Source organism: Arachis hypogaea, chromosome 19 (assembly GCF_003086295.3).
Source record: "Arachis hypogaea cultivar Tifrunner chromosome 19, arahy.Tifrunner.gnm2.J5K5, whole genome shotgun sequence".
NCBI classification, from domain to species: Eukaryota; Viridiplantae; Streptophyta; class Magnoliopsida; order Fabales; family Fabaceae; genus Arachis; species Arachis hypogaea.
The window spans coordinates 153,529,330-153,556,770 of NC_092054.1; the positions used below are offsets into that span (position 1 = coordinate 153,529,330).

At 37.1% G+C, this 27,441-nt stretch overlaps 1 protein-coding gene and 1 pseudogene across 1 annotated transcript; one reads left to right on the plus strand and one right to left on the minus strand.

Moving 5' to 3' along the window:
* Nucleotides 1–2,851: 2,851 nt before the first annotated feature.
* LOC112775320 (omega-6 fatty acid desaturase, endoplasmic reticulum isozyme 1-like) lies at nucleotides 2,852–4,480 on the minus strand (annotated as a pseudogene).
* A 15,293-nt stretch (nucleotides 4,481–19,773) lies between these two features.
* LOC112779516 (F-box/kelch-repeat protein At3g23880) lies at nucleotides 19,774–20,901 on the plus strand. Its single transcript, XM_025823813.3, has one exon. The coding sequence runs from the start codon at nucleotides 19,774–19,776 to the stop codon at nucleotides 20,899–20,901; it is 1,128 nt and encodes a 375-aa protein (XP_025679598.1).
* The last annotated feature ends 6,540 nt before the right edge of the window (nucleotides 20,902–27,441 follow it).

The following is a 27,441-nucleotide window of genomic DNA, read 5'->3' on the forward strand; positions in this document are numbered from 1 at the left end:
CTTGTAATTTTATTTTTTGAAGTTTATTATTAACCATTGATGGATATTGATGCTATAGTGTTTCCATTCCTGAGGTAGCGAATGTACGAACTTCTTTTATGTCAATAGCTCTGAAGCGGGGTAATTTTTATATGTCTACCCTTCAATTTTATAATACTTAAACTTCTTGATTCTCTAAAAATTATGCTGGATTCAACCGATAGATCCCATGCACCTTGTTTACTATGCAACTATGAAAGTTGTTTTATGTATTATTTCTAGGTTTGTTACACGGTTTTGCTTTTTGGTTTCATGTTGAATTTTATAGATCATCAAAAAAAGATGAACAAGAATTAGTAATGGATATGCTGCCAGTTCTTTACACTGGATCTAACGATGATCTAACACACTGGAAACAGGTACAAACTATTTTTTTGTTAAACTATTTTCTTATTAAAGTCTTTACTTATAGTGTGCAACATGCAGTTGAAACATTTCTTTAATTTTTTCTTGTGTTTTTAATATAGTTAACATTTCTTTAAATTTTTCTTTTTAATATAAAAAATGTAAACCCAGTGTTTGATCTAATATAAAAATTAGTGGGTACATATCCATTCATCCAAATGTTTAATCAAGATCTTAGCAATACAAAGGATATTTCATAATGTGACAGCAATAAAACTCTAACAGACAAAAATAAATACTTTATACGCATTAGTTGAAGATGATTTGAAGCTGTTCGAAAAGATGTTGTAATCACTACAAATCAACCATACCACCATTAGCTTCTCTGTCAATTTAGCCAAGCCTCAACTTTAAGTTAAAACAGAAGCAGATTAAACATAAATAAATGATTTTGTATAATTTAAAAAAAAAGAAAATATAAAATAAATTTGTAATTTAAAAAAATGATCTTTGCAACACTCGATAGTAGGATCTCAGAGCTATCAATTCTCTTCATCTTGCTGCCAGCTGTTCCGTTTTCACTGAAGGCAGCACTACCACTAACTGATGCCGCTGTTCTTTCTCTTTGCGGTTGCATCAACAGCCACAGTCAACCTTGACTCATTGTTCTTCATCCTTGCTGTCTACCTCTCTCTCCTCTTTTATTTGCCAGACGCTCTCCTAACCATGGCACCGACCACCTTCATTCTCAGTCTTACTTGCCGGATACTACTTCCATCGAGCTCCTTCTTGTTCCTCACCGGTGATACCTTTCTGTATTTTGAACCACCACTATATTTATGTTTACACACATTTGCTTCAATCCGACAATCAGAGAGAGAGAGAGCGCGCTCGAGAGAGATTTGAATTGGACACTTGTCGAGTAAAGAACCTATTACTACTCTCTTATTATATATTAATATAATAGAATATTAATAGATAGATTTTGTTATCAATGTTTGCACTTTGCAGACGTTGATTTACATTTACATTCAGTTCAGCTGGAAGAAGGTCAAGATTTTGAAGGCGAGGTGATATTGAGCCAACAATCAACTCTTTCACGGTACCGTTCAGGATTGGTGAAAGGAGCCACGTACAACTACATGTGTCAGTATTATCTTGTTGATTTTCTAATTGCATTCAAGTAGTTTTATTCCCTTATAATTTATCATTATTCATAAATACAGTTTACAAAATAAAATTGAGTAAAAAATAAAGATAAAATCAAAGTTTGTAAGCCTAACAAAATAGCTTTTCATGAGAAAATTTGAGTTGATATTTATATATTTGCAAAAAAAAAAATTACCAATGTACTTGAAGGAAGGATTAGACCTGTGAATTTGAGTCAGCTATCTCTGGCAGTGGTGAAATATGAAAGCATGTCCTAAAGAAGAGGGTTTCATTTTACTTAAATTTTAGTAAACAAAGAACTATATTTTAAAACTTTCTACATATGATTTTACAATACTGGATTTCAACATTCAACTAAAAGAATACAGATTAAGTATCTTGTCAATAAGCATTTGGCCCATCCAGTCAAAAACTATCACATCCACCTTCTTTTTTATTTGAACATCTTACTTTCAAGTAAAATTCAATAAAAATTTTATATACTTTAAAGAGTTGAAGAAACCAAAATGATTTTCGCAACCAAAAGGTCTTTGTAATTGTTTAAATTAAGATTTAGCACGTGATTTCCTTATCCAATTCAAAAAATAAAAGTGAAATCAAATTCATACCGCACATCCAAATGCAAGTCTAGACCATCATAATTTAAAGTAGAAAAGTACAAAAACTCTTTCGAAGTTTAAAACTTATTGTTCATAGTAACCTACCTCAAATCGTCCATTCAGTACAACGATAACATTTGAAAGATCATTTGTGACAACAATATTTGTCACCTGCTTGTAGAAAGGTAAAAGTAAGTGGAAACCAAGAACCCAAGCTACACTGATGTGATAGTTTAAGCTTTAAACAGAGTTGGTTCTTAGCAATTTTTTGTGACAGGAAATTAACTAGACACAAGCCAAACTTAAGAATAAGATTGTCATTTTGGATGATTACCTGCCCGACAATGTCGGCGCCGGCATCAACTGCATATACCTAAGCAAGACAAATAAGAAACAAATTGAAAAAATGAATGAATAAACAAGGGACTGACTTAAAAATGTAACTATCATAATTCGCAGCAAGTGGATTTTTGCTGTCAAAAGAGATCAATATGGGAAGATTCTGAGATACAAGGCAAGACTTGTGGGTAGAGGTTTTCACCAAACTGAGGGAGTTGGCTATGAAGAAATATATAGCGCAGTGGTTAGACGAAGTACTGTGTGATTTTATCTATAGCAGTGTCATTTGGATTACTCTTAAAGGCAATTCGATTTTGACAATGCCTTCCTAAATAGCAAGCTGACTGAAACGGTATATATGATGCAACGACAGGGTTATTCTATTACACCGGTACCAATCAGAAATTTTTGTTGATAACTATTACAAGTCACTAAATTACTTAAGTTTCCAATTTAACACACGTTTCCAACTCTCACTATGCATCAGAACTTGTTCTTGTACCAATAAACACCCTTCTGAGAAGCTCCATCATCTGGCTCCACATAGAGGCACTCTTTGGCTTCTCTCCACAATGCCTTGTAAAATGGGGTGCCATCAAATTGGTAATAATCACCCAATATTGGCTTTATTGCATTGGTTGCTTCCATTGCATGGTAATGTGGCATTGTTGAGAACAAATGATGAGCCACATGTGTATCAGTTATATGATGAAATGCCTTATTCAGTATCCCATAATCTCTGTCCACTGTTGCCAATGCTCCTCTTAACCAGTCCCATTCGGATGAATCATAGTGAGGCAATGATGCATGTGTGTGTTGCAAACAGGTTATGGTAACTAGAAACCCATTCACAATGAGCAATGGCACCCCATAAACACATACCACCCAACCCAAACCTTTCAAAGTTGCTATGTGATATAGCAGATATGTTACAGCAAAGACAGATGAATCTGAGTCCTGAGACATAAATTAGAAGCCTTTCCCTGTTAGAGTATATGGGAGCATAAGGGTCATAGTGGCTTGCAAATCTATCATAGGGTCTGCCAGAAACATTGAAGGCCAAGTACAAGGGCCATCCTAGTGTGAGTGTGATGAAAAGGGAAATAGCCCTCTCTAGTGGATTGTTCATGTACTTGTTATACCGTGATACCTTTGATTTTGGTTTCAGGACAAACACTTAGTCGCGGTCGAGGGAACCGGTGTTGGAGTGGAGGTGGCGGTGGCTGATTTTCCATGAGAAATAAGGGACTAATAGACAAGAGTGAAGGATCAAACCAACCATGTCATCAACAAGTTGATACTTGCTGAAGGCATGGTGGCCACACTCATGAGCAATCACCCAAACACCAGTGAGAATGCAGCCTTGGATGGCCCAATAGATTGGCCAAGCAAGGAAGGAAAATGGGTATGGAAGCTGGTGGAAATAAGTGGTGGCAATGTAGAAGAGTAAGTAGGCCATTAAGAGATCATAGACAACATAGGAGAATGATATGAAAAGAGAACGTTCAAAGCAATGTGGTGGAATTGCTTTCTTGAGTTGGCCAACACTGAATGGAGGGTTTGAATGTGGAACCCTTGAAAGAGGCTTCTCTTGAGCTTCAATCTTAGTGACACGCCCTCCAGCTCCCATTGTTGTGTTGTTAAAGCTCCTGTTACCAATGTAGAAAGAAAGAGTTAGCACTTAGCACTACTACAAAGCAAGTGAATAATCAGTAATCTAATGAATGAATGATAGTCATTGCAGATGAGAGTGACTTAAACCATGACCAGAAAAACAGCAAAGAAAGGATTTCTGATATTACAGCCAGTTATTTGAAGTTCTATCATGCCAAGTGACTAGTATGAGTGATGATGTTTTGCACCCTTCATTTGACAAGAAAGCATGCATCTTCTATAATGAGCGACAGAGCAAAAGAGCATGAAGAGTGTGTCAGGGGTTAACCACTACAACACACACAACTTTGGATTTTGGATGGTGGTAGCAGTGTCACAGACTCACATGACACATGCACAGAAACATTAATTTCAGACTATATATATACAGTTGTAAGGGGCATGATTCTGAGGTTCACTTGTATTAGTATAGGTGTGAGGTTGACATGCAAAAACTATCATAAACCAAACACAAATACACAATGACAAAATCATATATCAGTGAGGGCCCAGAAGCAATTATGATACATCAATTTTTTGCAAAGTGGTTGCATCCTTGGTATGTTCTTCAATGTTTGCATACTTCAGTTCACTTAATGAGATCGTTTTATTTATTTATTTTTTTTTCATTCGGTTGATGGAAAAGAAAAAAGAAAAAAAATCTTTATTTACAAAATGGTAAAGATCTAAATGCATACACATATTTTATTAGTGCTGATTTTGGGCTGGTAGATAAGATCGACTTTTAAGGCTCCTATGTCTTACTTATTGACGGTTGTATCTAGCTGTTTAAATTTCAAGTAATATTTAATTAGTTTAGAAATTTAATTTTAATACACTAATAAATTAGTTTTAGCATTTTATACATACATTTGAATAATTATATTTTTAATAAAAAATACTAAAAAATTATTAGAATTTATTATTTTTGGCTATCAGTTAGTCATTAATATTTAATAAAAGTATGTCGTTGAATTACTGAACTAAAGAAATTGAATTAATGATTAAAAATAATTTTCAAAAAATAATAAATTCTAATAGTCTTAATCATTTCTCTTATTTTATTAACTATGTGAAAATGATCATTCAAAAAGAATAAATAAAAAATAATTTTGTAAAATATTTTATTCGATAGATACATTAAAATTAAATTCTTAATTTATAACTAACACTCTCTTTTTATCTTTTATTTTTAAATTTTTAAAAATTCATTTTAAATAATGATAATTTAATCATTTAAAGTTATTTAAAAATTTTTCCGTTGCCAAATACTTTACCGCATATATTCTTATTTCCTTTAACTACTTTTTTATTATTATTATTATTATTATTATTATTATTATTATTATTATAACAACAACAACTATGATCTTGGCAAATGCTAACCTACATCAAACTTTGGTAGATCAAGACAGTTTTGCATATATTCTGTTTAAGTTTGCCTTTGATAAGCTAGGGTTAAAGGAAAAGAATCTAAAGGCATATTCGGATAACCTCTTTGGATTGGGAGATATCCTGATCCGACCTTTAGGTTACATCTTATGATACACCACCTTCGAAAAGGGAGCCAGGTCGAGGACACTAAATATCGATTTTATTGTAGTCAACGAAAATTCAGCATACAATGCCCTAATAGGTCGGACAACCCTAAATCGACTTGTAGCCGTCGTTTCTATCCCACATCTCTGCATCAAGTTTTCCACTGCTGAAGGAATTGCCACCATCAAAGGAGATCAAAGGCTATCAAAAAATACTATAATGAGAGCCTCAGTTTGAAAGGCAGCTCAGGGGGCAAAGAAGTCAATACAATTGAGTTAGACGGAGTCCGAATTCGAGGAGAACTACGACCCCAACCATAAGGCAAAATAGAGGAGATACAAATCAGGGACCACCCCAACAAAACAATGAGTATAGGGGCGAACCTGAAAGAAAGCCTTGAAGGTTGTGGTAGGCTTAGAGAAGGGGGTTGAATCTATGCCTTTCTTTTAAGTTACTGAAAGGACCCTTTAATACAAACTTTAATTTCTGATTCTGTTTGAACTCAGTAGCGGAAATTTATGAGATAATTTATTTTTGTCTCATGAATATCAGAAAATAGAACATTGCAGAGAAAAGAAAAGCTAACACCAGCATATATCCTGGTTCAGTTGCCTTGTGCTATGCAAACTACATCTAGTCTCCTCCACAACAATGGAGGAATTTCCACTATAGTTAACAGTATTACATACCCAATTTCACAGGATTGACACAATCCTTTCACACTCAAGTTCTAACCTAACTTGACATTGGCTATGCTAATACTTAACTATTCACTCCTAGTGCTAATCCAACTAAGAAAGGAATACCTCACAGGTACAAGATACAACACATAGACATACCTAAAGAAATCTGAAATTAACTCTAGGCTTTTTTCTCAAGTGTATCACTCAGCCTCTTTTCACTCATGGCTTTTACTTGAGCTCTCTCAATAAGCCTTTTCACTCAAGAAATTACAGAAAGATAAACATTGAAAAGTAAAATACAATCTGTAAAAACATGAAGGAGATGGACTTCATCAACAGCCTCTTTGCTATGTGATAAACCAGACATGCAAGCATCAGATTCAGTTCTTCAGTATTGGCTAAATACTTCTTTGAAAGAAAGCATTATCCAAGTAGAGGAACTTCTTTACAGAACACAACACACCAAACTCTGGTTTTCTCCCCTTGCTTCTGAATGAGCAGAAAGTCTTCTTTAATCTCCTTGCATGTTGCTGAACTCTTCTTCATAGGTCAACTTCTTGAGCCTTGAACTTCACCAACCCAGCCGATCACCTTTTTCTCAGTAATTTTCAAAATAGAAACTTTGCTTCTGACTTCTCTACCTTGACCGAAACCCATAAAGCAGCAACCACAAGAGTCTTCCAATGGTCAACCGAATCTGAGCCATTGAGAAGCTACTTGGTCCCCAAGAATCACTTGTGACCGTAGATACACAGTAGTAAAGAACAGAAATCTTTTTTTCCATATAGCTCAAAAACAGAGTGGCAGAGAGTTGAGGATGAAGAGAAGAAAGTGGGTTGCATGTATGAGAAAATGGGTTACCTTTAACCTTCTGATCTTTTCTTAATAAGGCTTGAAATGGTTGATTAGACCTTACCTCCTCTTTGCTTAACCTTCTCTTTCCTTCTTCTTTCATGAGTAGCTTAGGGACTAAGCTCTCTTTCTTACTTTTTCTGAGTTCAGTGATTTGACTGAGACAGAGAAGAAAGGAACGTTGCTTTGAAAGCAAGATGTAGGGATTTGAAATCAACTCGGGCTTGGATCGGGTTCTTCTCAAGTTCAGCCCGTTGGTGCTTTGTCTTTGCTTCTTTGAAGAATTGAGCTTGAGATGAATGACTTGGGCTTTTTTTGTTTTCACTTACCATTCAGCCCACCAGCAGATATCTTTTGTTTGATGTTGGGCTGCTGCAACACTTATTTTTGGCCTGCATCACTTATCCAAAATAATCAAAACTAATTGAGTGATTAGCCCACTAATTAAATGTTTGTCATCATCAATTAATTTTTTAACTCAACAATCTCCCCCTTGATGACAAACATGATTTAAGCGATAATCAAAAGGAATTGAATTTGAGTAAGGTTTAGAAACTCCCTTTGATTTTTGTCATTTGCTTTTATGTTGCTCCCCATTTTCTTTTCAAGATTAGCTCCCCCTGGATTTATGCTTTCCTCTTTTTTCATGTTTTACATTGTACTTAAAGAGAACACAATAAAGAGCTACACACATTTATCTTGTCTAAGGAATATAAACAAACAACACCACATAATCAGCCCAATCATCAAGTTAATATCAACAGCAACATTTTCAACATGTGAAAACAAACTTTGATGCAGTGATCAGACAAAAGATCACAAAAGAAACAATAGTAGATAGTAGCAAAGGAAATAAATAATAGTAGCTGCAGCAAAGTCAATAAAAATCATAGGACCCATTCACCATTCCCTATTGTCCTATTGCTATTACTCCCCCTTTTGTCATCAAGGGCGGATAACAAGCAAGATCAACAAAAAAAAACCTCTTAAACCCTGCAGGAAAGAGTTAGAGCATAGTTCAAAGTACTAACCAAAAATATCAGAAGTGCAGTAGTATTTAGAGTTATTACAGTCATCCAAGATAAAACAGTTCAACAGTAGCTAAAGAAACAGAATTCATGAGACAAAAAGAGAGCAACAGCAGTTTTCATGAGACAAATCTAGGCATTAGAACCATTCCCCTCCAAATCAGCTTCCTCTTTAACATCAGTGGCAGGGTCTTCATCCTTTTGAAGATTATCAATGAAATTCATGAACACAGCCACTCTATCTCTTGACTTCCGGAGAAAATTCTCATGCTTGCTTGCTAGCTTCCTTTGTTCTTTACTCATAGTAATGATGTGATTGGATTGGGAGACAAATTCTTGAACAACATCCTTGACAACATTCAGCAAAGCAGATTTCTGGCCAGTAGAGATGGAGGTACCTCGGTGGAAGGAGGAGGAGATTCCTCAGGGACAAAGTCATCATCTTCATCGTCTAAGACAACCTTTTCAGATCGAGTAGGTCCTTTTTGCTGTTTCACTGAACCACCCCCTTTAGATATGAATGTCTATTTTCATAATCCTCATTTGACAGGTCAACACCAAAATGCTCAAATATGCAAGTTAGAAACATGCCATAAGGTAGTGCTTTATCTTTCTCACTTCTAACAGAATCAAACATGTATATAGCCATCAAATAGGCAAAAGAAATTTCTGTTTTCGTGATTAGGGCATACAAAACAAGTGTGTCTGTGTAAGAAACCCTTTGATATGAACCACTTTGAGGAAGTAAGATGTGGTTGACAATTCGGTGCAACTGAGCACATTTATATCCTAAGACTTTGTGAGTGGGTGTGATGCCATCAATTAAGGAAACATGTTCACAAATGTGAGCCAAAACATCATGGTAAGAGATATCAACTCCTTCATCCTACTTTACAGACGTATAAGCACACGGCCCAACATCAGTGTACTTTAAAAAATTACTGATAATTTCATCATTTAAAATAATGTCTCTGCCCTTTACATAAGAATGCCCACTTCCTTCATGGTAAGTCATGTTTGCATAAAACTCTTTGACTAACAGAGGATACACAGGTTTTTTGATTTTGAAAAGGTGATTTCAGTCTAAAAATTCTAAATTTTCAACAAAAAGAAAACCTTTCTTTTTCAAAGTAGGTAAATCCGCAAAAAAAGAGGGACACAGAGTACGATACTGAATAACTCCTTCATAAAAATCGTCGTTCATGGCAGATTTGAAACGATGGGGGTTATAGTTGGAGTGAGATGTCATGAAGTGAGATTTGTGAGAAAAAGGATCAATGTCTGGTTCTCTAACAGATTTGAGAGGCAGACAAGGGTTACCTCTTTGTGAACGCAAAGGAACAGACCTAGACTTTGGCTGAGTAGGCTCGGAAACTAGTTCCTCGGCTGCCGGACGTTTGCCTTTGGATGAGCTTGGTTTTGAGGAGTCAGGTTTTGAAGGAGGAGCCTTTGGAGGAGGCGTCGGCTTAGCAGAGGCAGAAAATTTGGGTGTAGTTTTGGTCCGTGCCATTGGGTCAGTTCTTGGAGGAGAGGTAGGAGGAGATGGTGAGGGTGTGAAGGTTCGGTCTTGGGAGCGAGTGGAAGGCTTTGAGGAAAGCTTGTACACTTTTTCACGAGGAGCCCTTTTAGCAATGGTTATCTTCCTCATTTGGTTAGTTTCAGGCTTTTGAGGGAAGAGAAGCAGTAAAGATAGTGGAGGAAACCGAGGAGTTGAGGAGAAGTTAATGGAGGAAAGAGAGGGAGTGTTGGTAACCGTACCCAAAGGAAGTTTTTTACAAACCATGCAACTGCATCACCTTTTGAAATGACTTGAAAAGACATGACCTCATAAAGGAAAGATTTGATTTGATTTTTAAAAAAAAATTAATTTTTAAATTTCAAAAAATTAAAAAAAATTAAATCAAACTAAAAATCTTTTTGGACCAGAAAACATTAAATGAAAAAAAAACCTTTAAAAAAAATTAAACACTCAAGTAAAAAAAATATCAACCAAACAAAAATAGAACATTCATATTTGGGCCCAGAGATGGTTGAATTTAAGGAAACACATTGGACCACTCTGGATCTTATTTTTGAGGTTGGCCCAGATCAATTTTCACTTGAAACAAGCCCAGAACACACTGATTCAGGGGAACGTTCTTCTTCTACCTAGAATTGTTTCATACCTGTTTATGAGACAAAATGCTCCAGCAAATATATCAGCAATTTTTAAACAAAGAATCATAACTCAAAATTTCTAGACTTGTCCTAAGCATGTAGAATCTGTCCTCAGCTAGTGGTTTTGTGAAAATATCTGCTAATTGCTCCTCTGATTTAACAAATTGAATGCTAATATCCCCCTTTTAGACATGTTCTTTTATTGAGTGAAATTTCACTTCAATATATTTAGTCTTAGAGTGCAAAACTGGATTTTTAGAAATATTAATGGCACTCATATTATCACACAATAAGAGAATATTTTCAGCATTTAATTTGTAATTAGCAAGCTGTGTTTTTAACCATAAAAGCTGAGAACAACATGAAGAAGCAGCTATATACTCAGCCTCTGCAGTGGATAGAGCCACCGTTGGCTGCTTCTTACTTGACCAAACATTTAAGAACCTTCCAAGGAAATAACATAAGCCTGATGTGCTCCTTCTATCAACTCTATCACCGGCAAAAACTGCATCACAATAACCAACTACAGAAAAATTATCAATCTTAGAATACCAAAGACCAAAATTAGATGTTCCATGAACATATCTAATGATCATCTTAACTGCAGAAAGATGTGACTCTTTTGGCTTGGATTAGAACCTTGAACACAATCCAATACTTTGCACAATATCGGGTCTAGAGGAAGTTAAGTACATAAGAGAACCAATCATTCCTCTATACCTAGTCTCATCAACATCTTTCTCAGTTTCTCCCTTATCTAATTTTGAATTAGGGTGCATGGGAGTTCCCATGGGTTTGGCATTTTCCATACCAAATTTCTTAACTAATTCCTTGGCATACTTTTCTTGATGTATGAAAATACCCTTTTCAGTTTGTTTAATTTGTAGCCCAAGGAAGAAATTAAGTTCACCCATCATACTCATGTCAAATTCACTTGTCATGAGTTTTCCAAATTCAGAACAAAGGGATTTATTGGCCGATCCAAAAATAATATCATCAACATATATTTGGACTAGAATAAAAGAATCATTAGAATTCTTGATAAATAAAATTGTGTCTGTGGTGCCTCTTTGAAAACTATTTTTCAAAAGAAAAGAACTAAGTCTCTCATACCAAGCTCTAGGAGCTTGTCTTAAACCATAGAGAGCTTTAGATAATTTGAAAACATGATTAAAATGCTCTTTACTTTCAAAACCCGATGGCTGCTCCACATACACTTCTCTATCTATCACACCATTCAAAAATGCACATTTCACATCCATTTGATATAATTTAAAACCACAAAATGCAGCATAGGCTAAGAGAAGTCTTATGGCTTCCATTCGGGCAACAGGGGCAAAGAATTCATCAAAGTCTATTCCTTCTTCTTGATCATATCCTTGTGCCACCAGCCTTGCTTTGTTTCTTGCAATGCTGTCATCTTCTCCTAACTTGTTCCGAAATATCCATTTGGTGCCGGTCACTTTCTTTCCACTTGGCCTTGGAACCAAAGTCCACACTTGGTTCTTCTCAAATTCAATAAGCTCATCCTCCATAGCTTTAACCCAAGAAGGGTCACCAAGGGCTTCCTTGACATTTTGAGGCTCTATTTGAGAGAGAAGGACAATGTTTGTCTCTTCATTGGCCTTTCTAGTTGAAGACCGAGTTCTAACCCCATGAGAGACGTTCCCAATAACAAATTCCTCAGGGTAATTCTTCAAGAATCTCCATTCACGAGGTCTGGTGGACTTGGAGGAAGATTCAGGTACCAATGGATTCTGGGTGCTGCTGGCTTCAGGATTTCCTTCAGATTCATGAGACAAAATGGAATTGTCTCTTGAATTTTCAGCAACTGCAGTTTCTGGTTCAGTTTGAACAGAATTTCCATTTTTTTGATTTTGCACAGTTTCAACATCCTTTTGAGATTGATTTCCTGCATCACAATCTTCCAAAATGCTTTGCACCAAGTTAGTATCACAAAATGTAACATGTATGTACTCCTCAATAATCCTAGTATCTTGATGATAAACTCTATATGCTTGACTAGTTGTGGAATATTCTACAAACAAACACTCATACGCCTTTGGATCAAATTTACCCAAATTATCCTTGTTATTTAAAACAAAACATTTGCATCCAAAGATATGTAAGTATTCTAAGTTTGGTGGGTAGCTTTTCCAAAGTTCATAAGGGGTTTTTTTCAAAAATTTCCTTATGATTATTCTATTCAAAATGTGGCAAGCTGTGTTAACTGCTTCAGCTCAAAGGAATTTTGGAACATTACTCTCACAAAGCATAGCTTTTGTCATCTCTTGTATGCTTCTATTTATTCTTTCCACAACACCATTTTGTTGTGGTGTCCTTGGACAAGAGAAGTTGTGAGATATTCCAAATTTCTCACAAAAAGATTCAAATAAATTATTTTCAAATTCAGTTCCATGATCACTTCTTATTGAGGAGATCTTCAAATTCTTTTCATTTTGAATTTTCTTGCAAAAAGGTTCAAAGGCCGAAAAGGCTTCATTTTTGTGTGCAAGAAATAAAACCCAACCAAACTTAGTATAGTCATCCACAATCACTAAACCATAATGTTTACCACCTAGGCTTTGAGTTCTTGTTGGACCAAATAAATCAATGTGTAGCAATTCAAGTGGTCTTTTAGTAGAGATGTCTTTCTTTGGTTTAAAAAAACTTTTTGTTTGTTTTCCATTTGGCAAGCATCACAAGTGATGTCTTTGTCAAACTTTATCAAAGGAAGACCTCTTACTAATTCTTTCTTCACAAGTTTGTTTATTTGAACCATATTTGCATGGCCCAATCTCTTGTACCATAACCACTTTTCATATTCTTTAGAGTGAAAACAAGCTACATTTTGATCCTTTAGTTCATCAAGAGTAAGTCCATACACATTATTAAAATGCTTGGCAACAAAAAGTACTTCATTTGTCTTTTCATTTATAACACAGCATTCAAGCCTTTTGAAAGTCACTAAATATCCTAAGTCACACAGCTAACTTATACTCAAAAGATTGTGCTTTAAACCACATACCAAAAATACATCATCAATAAAAGTAGATTGTTCATTACCTACTTTTTCAACAGCAATTATTTTACCTTTACCATCATCTCCAAAGGTCACAAAACCTCCATCATACTTGCTTAGTTTGATGAAGTAAGTTGACCTTCCAGTCATGTGCCTTGAGCATCCACTATCCAAGTACCACATATCCTTTTTGTTCTTGGATGCTAGGCAAATCTGCATAGAAAGCTTCAAATAACCTTAGGTATCCAAATTAATTTGGATCCTTTGAAGTTAATCCATCTTGGTTGCCCAAGTGCATTGAAATCACAAACAACATTGTAAAATTTGTTTCCTACAACTCTCTTTTCAATGAAACATTGTGCATATGAGTGACCAAATTTCTTGCAATTAACACAATAATTTTCTGATGTGTGTCGCTGAAATTGAGGTGAATTATTTTACTTGAAATGATTAAAGGTTGAAATTTTCTAGTTTTTGGAGGAGATGCATTTCTTTTGATAAACTGATTTTTATTGAAATTATTCCTCTTTGCAAAAATATTTTCACCAGAATTTTTGAAATCCTTTGGATTTTTCGAAAATGAGGTTTTGTTGTAAAAAAATGGTTTCTTAAAAGCTACCTCATTTTTCGAAATGTATCCCAAACCTGGCCTGTTTGAACTCGGTTCGGTTCTTGGTGAAGGCTCAGTTTCACTTGTGTATGCTTCATCAAATTTTTCTTCAAATGTTGGAACATATCCAATACCAGATTTGTTTGGTATAGATTTGGTATTTGATGAAGAAGCCACAAACTTTATAGAGGAAACATTGGAAACTGCATCTTTCTTGGCTATGTAACCTAAACCAGATTTTTTAAATAATGGTCTTTGGCTTGCAAGCAATTTGTCCAAGTTACTAGAACTTTGAGTAAATTTTGCTAAGTCGCCATTCAGTCTTTTAATCATGTCATTTAATCTTTTATTTTCAGCAATTAACTCATGAGAAGGATCCACAATGTGCTTTCCTTTTAACTTTTTAAGTTCAGATTTTAGAAATCTGTTTTCTTCAATAATGTCCAAAGCACATTCTGTTTCCTTCACCTTTTCTTTTAAATATCATTTTCAGCTCTTAACACATCTCTTTCAGATCATTGTATTTGTCAAGCAGTTTTGAGGTGTTCAAGGTGAGATCATCAATGATAGCATGTAAATCTTCCATAGACAAATCAAAGTAATTTACCTCATCAAAATTATTGTTTCCAGCCATGAAACAGTCTTTGTCTTCACCTTCAGATTCTTCTTCCTCATTGGAGTCGTTCTCGAGATCCTCCTAAGCTGCCATGAGCACTCTCTTCCTTTCCTTCTTTCCTTTGTCATCTTTTTTGAGCTTTGGACAGTTTAGCTTGAAGTGTCCAGCCTCCTTGCAATGATGACACGTCACTTTGCTCAAGTCTATCTTGTGTTCTTTGAGCTTGAACCCTTGTATTTTCCCTTGTTCTTCATCATCCTTCCAAATCTCCTAGCAAAAAACATAAGCTCATCATCTAAAATACCATTACTAGACTCACTCTCTTTTGATTCTATTTTTGACTTGAGGGTTATTTCCTTTTTCTTTGAGTCTGTGTTTGTGTGTGTGGTTTCATAGGCAAGGAGTTTTCCTCTCAGCTCATCATAGGTTATGGGGCTTAGGTTGTTACTCTCGGTTAGGACAGTGGCAGTGGTTTCCCATTCTTTTGTGAGGCTTCTAAGGAGTTTTCTCACTAAGGTTTGTTCTGAGTAGTTTGTACCCAAAGCATCAAGGTTGTTGATTATGATTGAGAATCTCTCAAATGCTTCATCAATGCTTTCTCCATCCTTCATGTTGAACATCTCGTATTCTTTTCGCAGCATATCAATCCTCGTTTCTTTGACCTGTTTAGTGCCTTCGTGTGTAACCTTGAGTTTTTCCCAGATTTCTTTGGCTGTCTTGCATCTTGACACCTTTCGGTACTCTTCAAAGCTGATAGCATAGTAAAAAAGGTTGATGGCTTTAGCATTCAGCTCCATCTTCTTCTTGTCGTCCTCATTCCATTCATCTTCTTCTTTTGGAGTCACCACTCCATCAGCACTTATTTTTGTTGGAATCTTGTGACCGCTCGTAACAATCTTCTATATGTTGTAATCAATATATTGGATGAAGATTCTCATCCTCTCTTTCCAGTAGGCATAGTTCTTTCCGTTGAAGAAGGGTGGCCGGTTGTTTTACTGGCCTTCAGTGAGGATGTAGGCAACAGTGGTTGTGCCCAAGTTGTTCGCCATTGGATCTTTACTCCAAGCGGTTAAGCTTGATTCTTGAGACCTTAGCTCCTGATACCAATTGAACGTTGTGGTAGGCTTAGAGAAGGGGGATTGAATCTATGCCTTTCTTTTAAGTTACTGAAAGGACCCTTTAATACAAACTTTAATTTCTGATTCTGTTTGAACTCAGCAGCGGAAATTTATGAGACAATTTATTTTTGTCTCATGAATATCAGAAAACAGAACATTGCAGAGAAGAGAAAAGCTAACACCAGCATATATTCTGGTTTGGTTGCCTTGTACTATGCAAACTACATCCAGTCTCCTTCACAACAATGGAGGAATTTCCACTATATTTAACAGTATTACATACCCAATTTCACAGGATTGACACAATCCTTTCACACTCAAGTTCTAACCTAACTTGACATTGACTATGCTAATACCTAACTTTTCACTCTTAGTGCTAACCCAACTAAGAAAGGGATACCTCACAGGTACAAGATATAACACATAGACATACCTAAAGAAATCTGAAGTTAACTCTAGGCTTTTCTCTCAAGTGTATCACTCAGCCTCTTTCCACTCATGGCTTTTACTTGAGCTCTCTCAATATGCCTTTTCACTCAAGAAATTACAGAAAGATAAATATTGAAAAGTAAAATACAATCTGTAAAAACATGAAGGAGATTGACTTCATCAACAGCCTATTTGCTATGTGATAAACCAGACATGCAAGCCTCAGATTCAGTTCTTCAGTATTGGCTGAATGCTTCTTTGAAAGAAAGCATTATCCAAGTAGAGGAACTTCTTTACAGAACACAACTCACTAAACTCTAGTTTTCTCCCCTTGCTTCTGAATGAGCAGAAAGTCTTCTTTTATCTCCTTGCATGTTGCTGAACTCTTCTTCCTAGGTCAACTTCTTGAGCCTTGAGCTTCACCAACCCAGCCGATCACCTTTTTTCTCAGTAATCTTCAAAATAGAAACTTTGCTTCTGACTTCTCTACCTTGACCGAAAGCCATAAAGCAGCAACCACAAGAGTCTTCGAATGGTCAACTGAATCTGAGCCATTGAGAAGCAACTTGGTCCCCAAGAATCACTTGTGACCGTAGATACACAGCAGTAAAGAACAGAAATCCTCTTTTCCATATAGCTCAAAAACGGAGTGGCAGAGAGTTGAGGATGAAGAGAAGAAAGTGGGTTCCATGTATGAGAAAATGGGTTACCTTTAACCTTCTGATCTTTTCTTAATAAGGCTTGAAATGGTTGATTAGACCTTACCCCCTCTTTGCTTAACCTTCTCTTTCCTTCTTCTTTCATGACTAGCTTAGGGACTAAGCTCTCTTTCTTACTTTTTCTGAGTTCAGTGATTTGACTGAGACAGAGAAGAAAGGAACGTTGCTTTGGAAGCAAGATGTAGGGATTTGAAATCAACTCGGGCTTGGATCGGGTTCTTCTCAAGTTCAGCCCGTTGGTGCTTTGCCTTTGCTTCTTTGAAGAATTGAGCTTGAGATGAATGACTTGGGCTTTTTTTGTTTTCACTTACCATTCAGCCCACCAGCAGATATCTTTTGTTTGATGTTGGGCTGCTGCAACACTTATTTTTGGCCTGCATCACTTATCCAAAATAATCAAAACTAATTGGATGATTAGCCCACTAATAAAATGTTTGTCATCATCAATTAATTTCTTAACTCAACAAGCCTGAAGAAACAACTCGTTGAATTGTTAAGGAAAAATTTTGACCTCTTTTCCTGGAAAGCCTCTGACATGCCCGATATAGATCCCAACTTGATGTACCATAGGCTTGCTGTGTACCTAGGCTCCCGACCTATTCAGCAAAAATGTAGAAAGCTCGGACCAGAGCGAACACTAGTCGCCAAAGAACAAGTGCAGGCTCTGCTAGAAGCAGGATTCATAAGGGAGATCAAGTATCCGCTCTGGCTGGCCAATGTGGTGTTGGTAAAAAAGCAAAACGGAAAATGAAGAATGTGTGTCGATTACACTGACCTCAATAAAGCCTGCCCTAAGAACCCTTATCCACTCCCTAGCATTGATGCTCTGGTCGACTCCGCTTCAGGCTACAGATACTTGTCCTTTATTGACGCCTACTCGGGATACAATCAAATCCCGATGTATAAGCAGGATAAAAAAAAGACCTCAATTTTTAGTGGCTTTATCATGCATACATTTGTTTTGTGTCTCTACTTTATAATTTTATCTCTGTTGTAATTAGTTTATATTCAGCTTTCACTGCTTAACACTTTATTGTTGTGTTACCAATAAAACTATATTTCTCGAGTTTTTACTATTATATTTTATTTTATTTTACCAATAAAAATATTTTAGGACAAATTGTTCATCCACAACTCACCTGGTCTGCAGAATGAACCGAACATGTTATTAAGGTGAAACAATTATATAGTACTAAATGAACGGAACATTATCCATTATATAAAATCAAATTAAAAACAGCTTTCTGCAGAATGAACCGAACATGTTATTAAGGTGAAACAATTGTATAGTACTAAATAAACGGAATATTATCCATTGTATAAAATCAAATTCAAAACAGCTTTCTGCATAATGAACTGAAGACGTTATTAAGGTGAATCAACTGTATAGTACTAAATGAACGGAACATTATTCATTATATCAAATCAAATTCAAAACACCTATGTCTACAATTTAGAGATTATCAATTTAATTCAAATCAATTCAATTCAGAACACCTGCGTACATTCAATTCAATTCAATTCATTTAGCAATTGTATTCCATTCAATTCAATTCAAAAAATAATCCAAACCTCGTCCGCTTGATTTGTTTCAGAAGAATAATCCAAATCTCTCTCATTCAACTAATTTGAAATTAAATCATTCATTGTTTTGATAGAATATTGAAATCTGAAAACGAATAAGATAAATTCACAAATCGAAGAAGAAAACGAAAAAAAAGAACGAGCAGCAGAGAAGAACAAAGAGCAGAAGAGAAGAAAAAAGAAGAAGAACGATGAGCAGCAGAGATTGCAGATCCAAATTATTAACATTGAAGAAGAGATTTACGTAATTCTGTTACGTTAATAGAAGGGAGAGGGGGGCGCGTGTATTTCACATAACTTGGAAGAGGGGGAAGGTGTGTTAACAAAAAAGTGTTCGAATGACTTGGTTAGATTTTTTATATGCACGTGGAGCACTATTATTCTAAAATTTAAAAAATATGATTAAATAAAAATTAAAAGACAATATAATAAAGTAATTAAATTTAAAAATTGATTAAAAAATTAAATTTAAAGGACAAATAGCATTATTGATATAAAATATCCTTTCGGATCAAATCGGGTGTATGAAAATATATTTGACCCAATCCAAAGTTACACTTATAAAAATGCCAAATCCAAACACCATGTTAAGGGCAATTTACTATAATAAATAATATAGAAATCAATTTTATCAAAATGTATAAAATAAAAAATGGATACAAAAATGTATTTTTTTCATAATCTATATAAATCGCGATAAGAGTATCGCGGTTTAGGTGCAACGAGAAATGAGCATGTTGCGGTTTACGTATGGACGAAAAATGTGCATAAACCACGAGAGGGATGTAGCAGTTTATGCGTTAGTATACAATTTATATAAACAAAGACGGAATAGAACTTTGTTTTATGTTTATATAAACTGTATACTAACGCATAAACTGGCTACACTCCTCTCGCAGTTTATGTTCATTTCTTACACGTAAACCGCAACACCCTTATACCGAATTATATATATTCGTAAGGAAAAGTCTAAGGGGTCAGCAACTTTTGTATTTTGTGGTCAGTATTTAACTATCAAAAGAAAAGTGAGTGATGTAATCTCACACCATTGAATACACTATTGATGGCCAATTGATTGTTACAAAACACAAAAATTGCTGACCCTAGCACTCCTCTATTCGTAAATCGCAGAATTCTTGTCACGGTTTATATAGATTATAAAAAAAATGCATTTTTGGATTCATTTTTCATTTTGTGCATTTTTTTAAAATTGGTTTCTATTTTATTTATTACAGTAAATTGACCCCATATTAACTAGTGTTACTGTTACAATGCGGGGTAACCTTCTCGGAACCACCGACAAGCGGCCGAAACCCCTGTCTCCAACGAAGGCGCCACCCATCCTTCCGAGCGAGGTGATCGAGGAGATCCTGGTGAGGGTTCCGGCGAGTACCCTTGTGAAATTGAAGATTGTGTGCAAATCATGGAATGCACTCATCTCCAACCCCGAATTCGCCAGAGACCACCTTCACTGGTCAAGAGCAGATCCAAGCACCCGCCCACGACTGATATATAGCTTTTCAGATGATCGCAAAATCCGATTTTCGAACCCATCCTCCCCTCTTAACGAAGATGGGTTCTTCGAGATGGATGTTGTTCTGGATATCTTGGGTTCCTGCAATGGCTTGATCTGCCTCCGCTGGATTACCGGTTATCTGCGGCAATCCATCACCATCAGATTGTGGAATCCCTGTACCAGATCAGCATCCGATTGGTTGAAAATTGAGTCGCAACCGGGTGACATGTATGGTTTTGGCTATGATCGTGTGCATCATAATTACAAGTTTCTATATGGCCACAAAATTCACACTTTCGGTTCGAATTCTCGGACAACCATCGTGCAAGATCCCCCATCTTACGACCCCAAGCAGGCGATAGGGACGTTTGTGTATGGCACTCTAAATTGGGCAGCTCAGGCTCGTAGCAACTCTCTCGAATGGGTTATCCTTTCCTTTGACTTAGCCAACGAGAATTTTTGCCCATTGTCTCTGCCTGATATGGATAATAGTGAGGAGCGTTATGTTCCTGCCGTGGGTGCGTTGAGGGACAGGCTTTGTGTTTGTTTGAAGGAAAAGTATGGTCGTTGGATTTTCTGGGTGATGGAGGATTATGGAGTTCAAGAGTCTTGGACTAAGTTCATCACCATCTTTAGTAAGTCGCATCAATTAGATCGATCGTTTTATTCATTTAAAGCCATGTACATGACGGAAAATGATGACGTTCTGGCTGTTTTCTTTAGTCCCTATCATAATTTATCTTTCAATTTAGTTAGTATTAAAGCAAATGATGGCCGACCATGGCAACGAAATCTTTACGAGGCAGGTCATCAGGACTGCTATGTTTACCATGAAAGCTTGGTTTCGCCCTCCCATTTAGGTCTTCCAAGTTTTCACTACTGATTAAATCAAGTCACTCCATGTTTATTGCTTAATGACTTTCTGTTATTGTAAGTGTTACTCTCATTCATCAATGCAGTTTATTTTGTTGTTTACCTCAACTTGGTGACTCTACTTTTTGTCCATATGATTATCCCCGATGGCTATCTCTATCAGTACTGCATAATCTAATGCATAATGTTGGAAAACACTAAGCAACGCATGAAAGATGTATAATATTGGATTCCTAAATCATGGATTCATGACAATTAATCAAAAGCAAAGGTCCTAGGTATGCAGGCACTTACTCTTTTTGCCACCACTTCCATAAAATTTCCAGTCATAAAGTACAAACTAAATATAGGATGTAGCTTCAACATGAGAACTCTGTTTTGTGTTTCAAAAATTGGTGAGCACAAGGAAAACTTTCAAGTAAATATATTCAGCAAGAGAAGCTCTCATTAACATTTAAAATAATGGTTATATATACAACATAGGTGACAATCTACTAGAACATCAAAGATAATATCAACCACTGACTAAGGTCTTAAACATTCTTCAACAGATGCACTTATTAGATTTTAAACCTTTAATCACTTTGATCCACTCTTCATTTCTGTTTTCTATTTGCTGTTAAATTTGTCTATTTTGGAGCCCTTAAAGGGCATTTTTGTCCTCAGAACATCTATGTAGCATCAAGCTGCCTGGAAATATCCTAATTGCAGGTGGACGTTGTGCTTTATGTTATTGCTTCCAATTCTTATTCTAAAACAACAAATTCAAATTAATTAAACATTTTCTTTAATTTGAAATAAGTTTTATAAAAAGGGAAACACGTCATAGCCCAAATTTATTATAATTAATTAATTATATTCAAAAAGAGATCAAGAAGTTATTTGCAATGATTTCAAATTTCATTACTTAGCACCACTCTATAATGAGAACTCCGACAGAAAAGCAAATGGTATCATAAATTAATCTACAACAACAAACATTGTGTCTTATTATGTTGTATTATGTCTAAGCGATATTATTAATACGATATTATTAATACGTAGATTGTTTTTTAAGTTTTTTTTATTATTTGTCGTCTGTTCACTTTTCATTTCATTTACCCTCTTAATGGAGTATTTTGCTAATTTTTTTTTTATATATCTAAATAACCGATGAGATTTTACCATCTTACTTATAATAAGTGCTACACCAATTTTCTCTCTTATATCTTCGTTTTTTATTTTGTCTATACGTGTGTGGCCATTCATTTGTTTCAGTATTTTTTTTTCTGTCATACTTAATTTATATTTATACTCACCTTTTACTATCTAATACTCTGATTCACATAATATAGCCGGTCTAAGAGCATAATTCTATTAAAAAAAATTTATAAGAGGATAAAGTTTCAATCTATAATTAAATTAAATAATAGAAGACACTAAAACATGAATAAGAGGATAAAAAATAAGGTAGAAAGTATGCACAAATTGATAATAAATCAAAAAAATTTTCATCCTTTATAATATTCAATTTAGGAACACCTCATATGCTATTAGTCTATTACAAACCCTACAAAATCTTGAACCAAAGTAAATATGCAAAAGTATCTGGGCTAACCGACCTATAGTGTGCAATATTATTCACATTTAGCTTCACCTAGAAAAAAGAAAATGATCTCCTAAGCAAGTAAGAAAGTATATTCAACAATTTACATTTACAGGTTAGTAATAATAAGTATGTTTGGATATACAAAATCGTGTTTGACAGAGAAGACATTAATAGAGATAATGTATTCAAAGACACTGAATTAATGTATTTTGTGTCTATTTTAATAGGAAAGACACAAAAATATTAACAAAAAATACAACTTATTTTTTATTTTTTCTCTTTCATTATTCTTGTTAATTTTTCATAATTCTTATTTTTTATTATTATATTTTTTTCTCAAATTTTTTAATGAAAAAATAAGAATAAATTATATTTTCATAATTTATTCTAGTTTATCACTAAATAGAATATAAGAATACAAAATTTTGTGTTTCAGTCATTTATGTCTTGTTCTTAGTGTTTTGTCTTGTCCTGTTCTCAAAAACAAACACAATCTAGCAGATCAAAATGACATTAACTTTTCTAACAACTAACTATCTTTTTTTAGACTTTTGCAAGAAGAGGTAAATACCAAATCGGTACTCGAAAGATTTTGGCGCTGACAAAATGGTACTTGACTTTTGTTATTAGCAAAATAGTACTCGAAAGATTTTAAAATTTAACAAAATCACTCCTAACATGAAAAGATGATGTCACAGTGAACGGAAAATACTAATGTGACCTTCGGAAGAGAGCTCCGACGGTGGCAGAGAGCTCCGGCGACGTTAAAAAGCACCACCAACCCTCCTCCTTCCTACCACCAACCCATTCTTCTTCTTCTTTTTCGGCGCCGGGGAGGAAGGACGCACACAAAGAAAGGGCCGAAGAGCTGGTCGAGCCGGCACCTTCTTAACCGTGATATTGGAGAGTGTGGGGTGCGAGGTAGCAGAGGCGGGAGGCTTTGGGGTCTTCGTAGATTCCAACAATACCGCATACTTCACGTGATTTTTCATCGTCATTGGAAAAGGAGAAGAGAGACAAGTGTTGGTGTTATGACTTGGGAATTGGAGAGTTGTGGTTGGCGGAGCCAACGGCACGTGTTGTGGTGGCGGCGATGGGTTTAAAGAGGGTTTTGTTGTGGAAGAGAGGGAAAGAAGAGGTTTGGAGATATAGTTGGTGGTGGTGGAAGTGGCGCGCGGCAATTGATGCGAGAGGAGAACAGAGATTCAAAAGTGAAGCAGCGGCCATAAGAAAACGTGTCGCCCTCCTCCATTACGCCACAGTGGGTCGTACTCTCTTGCGTCGTCGTCGTATGTGTCCTGCCTCGCTCCCGGCGCCGGAGAAGGAGAAGAAGAATGGGTTGGAGTTGGAAGAGGGATTGGTGGTGGTTTTAACGTCGTTGGAGCTCTCTTTCGAGCATTTTCCGTTCACTGTGACATCATCTTTTTATGTTAGGAATGATTTTGTCAAATTTTAAAATTTTTTGGAACTATTTTGTCAATAACAAAAGTCAGGTACTATTTTGTCAGAGTCAAAATCTTTCGGGTATCGATTTAGTATTTACCTCTTTGCAAAAATAATATGAAATCACCCATTAAAATAAGCTATTAAGATCATGTACCAATGTATTTGTATATAAATATATATGGTTTAATTTATTTTTAATATGTATTTATATTTTAATATATATTTTATACTAATGACTAAGTTTAGTAGCTGATTTTAGTGTACACATAATATAATTCATTTTTTTATTAGTGTTTGTTCATACCCTGGCCCAACGCTAAGGCCCAGGATCCAAGTAAAAATGCTCAAACCAAAAGGATTGAGCCTCACAATACACAAACCAGATGCCACGAAGTCGGCTATCTTCACGACTTGCTCTAAAGAAGTCGGTACGAGGATCAGCTGGCAGATAAACCCTCCCTCAAGAGGATAACTGCCCCTAGAATCTCTCTAACCACTTCCAAGAGCCATATCTCAACCACCCTAAGATAAATGGGCGGTTATTCCCCTTAAAAGGTGGAACTACTCCAATGGTGGTTATTGGTTCACCACTATAAATACACTGACACCTCTCAGGTATCTCTAAGTCCCAATACTCTCTAGACCTGCTCACATCCTTGCTGACTTAGGCATCGGAGTGTCTTTGCAGGTACCACCCCCATTCATTCATACACACAAGTCGGACGGAGGCCCCCAAGGCGCAGACCCGCTCGAAGGCTTCCTTCCTCAGACGATTGGGCCAACCCAGCGAGTCCAGCCCAACAATCTCCGGTTACCCATCGTAACATTGGCGCCGTTGCCGGGTCTCGAGAGATCAACCAGTGATGGCGAACAGATCCCCCGAAGAGGGTCATGTGGAATCAGATTACGAACAAGAGAATCTGGATACCGGAAACAATGACGCAGACCTGACCCTCCACCAGGGAACCAACGATCAGCATAGAGAAGGTACCTCCGGAGTCAAAAATCCGAAGGTGAACTCCTCAGAAGGGCGCGAATCGGAGAAGGACGGACAGTCCCATACAACTGAACTTATGGGACTAGTCCATGTCCACCAAAGCCGCCTGGAACAATTGGAACAGGAGTGGGAGCGACAAAGGGAGACGGAAAAGAACCTAAAAGAGGAGATGGAACGACGAAAGGAGTTAGAAAGAAAACTCTTAAAGTTGGAATCCTCCCTCAAAGGTCGGAACTCCCGCGACGAGCGAGAAGAGTCGCCCCTAGGAGGGGAGGATCCCTTCAGCGAGGATACAATGAGGGCAAAAGTTCCGAGGAACTTCAAAAGCCCCGATATGGACCTCTATGACGGAACCACAGATCCGAAGCATCACCTAAGCAATTTCAAAAGTCGGATGTATCTGGCTGATGCCTCCGACGCTACACGATGCAAAGCTTTTCCGACTACCCTGTCGAAAGCAGCGATGAAGTGGTTCGACAGCCTCCCCCCGAGGTCAGTCACCAGTTTTGAAGACCTCTCAAGGAAGTTCTTGATGAGGTTCTCTATCCAGAAAGACAAAGTAAAACATGCACCAAGCCTCCTTGGAATAAAGCAGGAGGTCGGAGAATCCTTACGAGCCTACATGGAAAGGTTCAACAAAGCATGTTTAGAAATCCAAGACCTGCCCACCGAGGCAGTCATAATGGAGTTAGTCAATGGGCTTAGAGAAGGCCCCTTCTCATAGTCCATATCAAAAAGACACCCCACCTCCTTAAGTGATGTACAGGAAAGAGCTGAAAAGTACATTAACATGGAGGAGAATGCTAGGCTGAGAGATTCGAGTTGGCGACCTGGGCATCTCCCCTCAACAAAAGAGAGGGAGAGGGAGCCCAAGAAGAAGGAAGAACTCGGTCTCGATAGACCAAGGAAATATCACTCTTATACTCCTCTAAAGATTTCCATAGTGGATGTATACAGAGAGATTTGCAATACTGAAAGACTGCCACCTCCCAGGCCCATTAAAAATAAAAAAGGAGGGAGTCGCAGCGACTACTGTGAGTACCATAAAATATATGGTCACTCGACAAATGACTGTTACGACCTTAAAAATGTGATAGAAAAGCTGGCTAGAGAAGGCCGGCTCGACAGATATCTCATAGAAAGGTCGGACGGTCATGGGAAGAGAAAGCGAGACGATATGGATAGAAGAGACCCACCACCGCAGACTCCGGAGAGACATATCCATATGATCTCAGGAGGATTCGCGGGAGGGGGACTCACCAAGTCCTCTCGCAAAAGACATCTCAAGCGAGTCTACCAGGTCGGAGGAGAGTCATCCGACCTCCCCACCATTTCATTCACAAGAGAAGATGGGCAAGGAATAATCCCTGGGCATGATGACCCAGTGGTAATTACTATGATCCTAGCCAATGCCCATCTCCACAGAACCCTAGTAGATCAAGGGAGCTCAGCGGACATCCTTTTCAAGCCCGCCTTTGACAAACTAGGGTTGGATGAGAAAGAATTAAGAGCCTACTCCGACACCTTGTACGGACTAGGCGACATACCGATAAGACCACTAGGATTTCTACCCCTACACACTACCTTTGGAAAAGGGGAAAAATCCAAAACTCTGAGTATAGACTTCATAGTCATCGACGTAAGGTCAGCATATAATGCTTTGATCGGCAGAGCTACCCTTAATCGACTCGAAGCGGTGGTGTCAACTCCGCACCTTTGCATGAAATTCCCGACCCCAGCAGGAATAGCAACGGTGAGGGGAGATCAGAAGTTGGCAAGAAAGTGCTATAATGAAAGCCTGAACCTGAGGGAAAAAGGCAAAGAAGTCCACACCATAGAGCTCGGCGGTGCAAGGGTCCGAGAAGAGCTGCGACCACAGCCGGGAGGAAAAACTGAGGAAATACAGGTCGGCAAAGAGGAAGGAAAAAACACCAACATAGGAGCCAACCTAGGGGAAACCCTAAAGCAAGGGCTGATTAAGCTCCTAAGAGACAATTCCGACCTCTTTGCCTGGAAAGCCTCCGACATGCCCGGGATAGACCCTGAGCTTATGTCCCACAAGCTCTCGGTGTACCCAGGGTCCCGACCTGTACAACAGAGAAGACGCAAGCTTGGCCCAGAACGAGCCCTAGCAATGGAAGAGCAAGTGCAGGCACTCCTAGAAGCCGGCTTCATCAGAGAAGTCGAATATCCAACATGGCTAGCAAATGTAGTTCTAGTCAAGAAGCAAAACGGCAAATGGAGAATGTGTGTCGACTACACCGACTTAAATAAGGCATGTCCCAAGGACCCTTATCCGCTCCCAAGTATTGATACCCTTGTAGACTCTAGCTCAGGGTATCAATACTTGTCGTTCATGGATGCCTACTCGGGATATAACCAAATCCCGATGCATGAGCCAGACCAGGAGAAAACATCATCCAGCACGCCCAGAGCAAATTTTTGCTATGTGGTCATGCCATTTGGGTTGAAAAATGCAGGAGCCACATACCAAAGGCTGATGAACAAAGTGTTTGCCC

Bases quoted from the DNA above. Each gene is read 5' to 3' on its own strand.
- LOC112779516 (XM_025823813.3), top strand. From the start codon at position 19,774: ATGCGGGGTAACCTTCTCGGAACCACCGACAAGCGGCCGAAACCCCTG.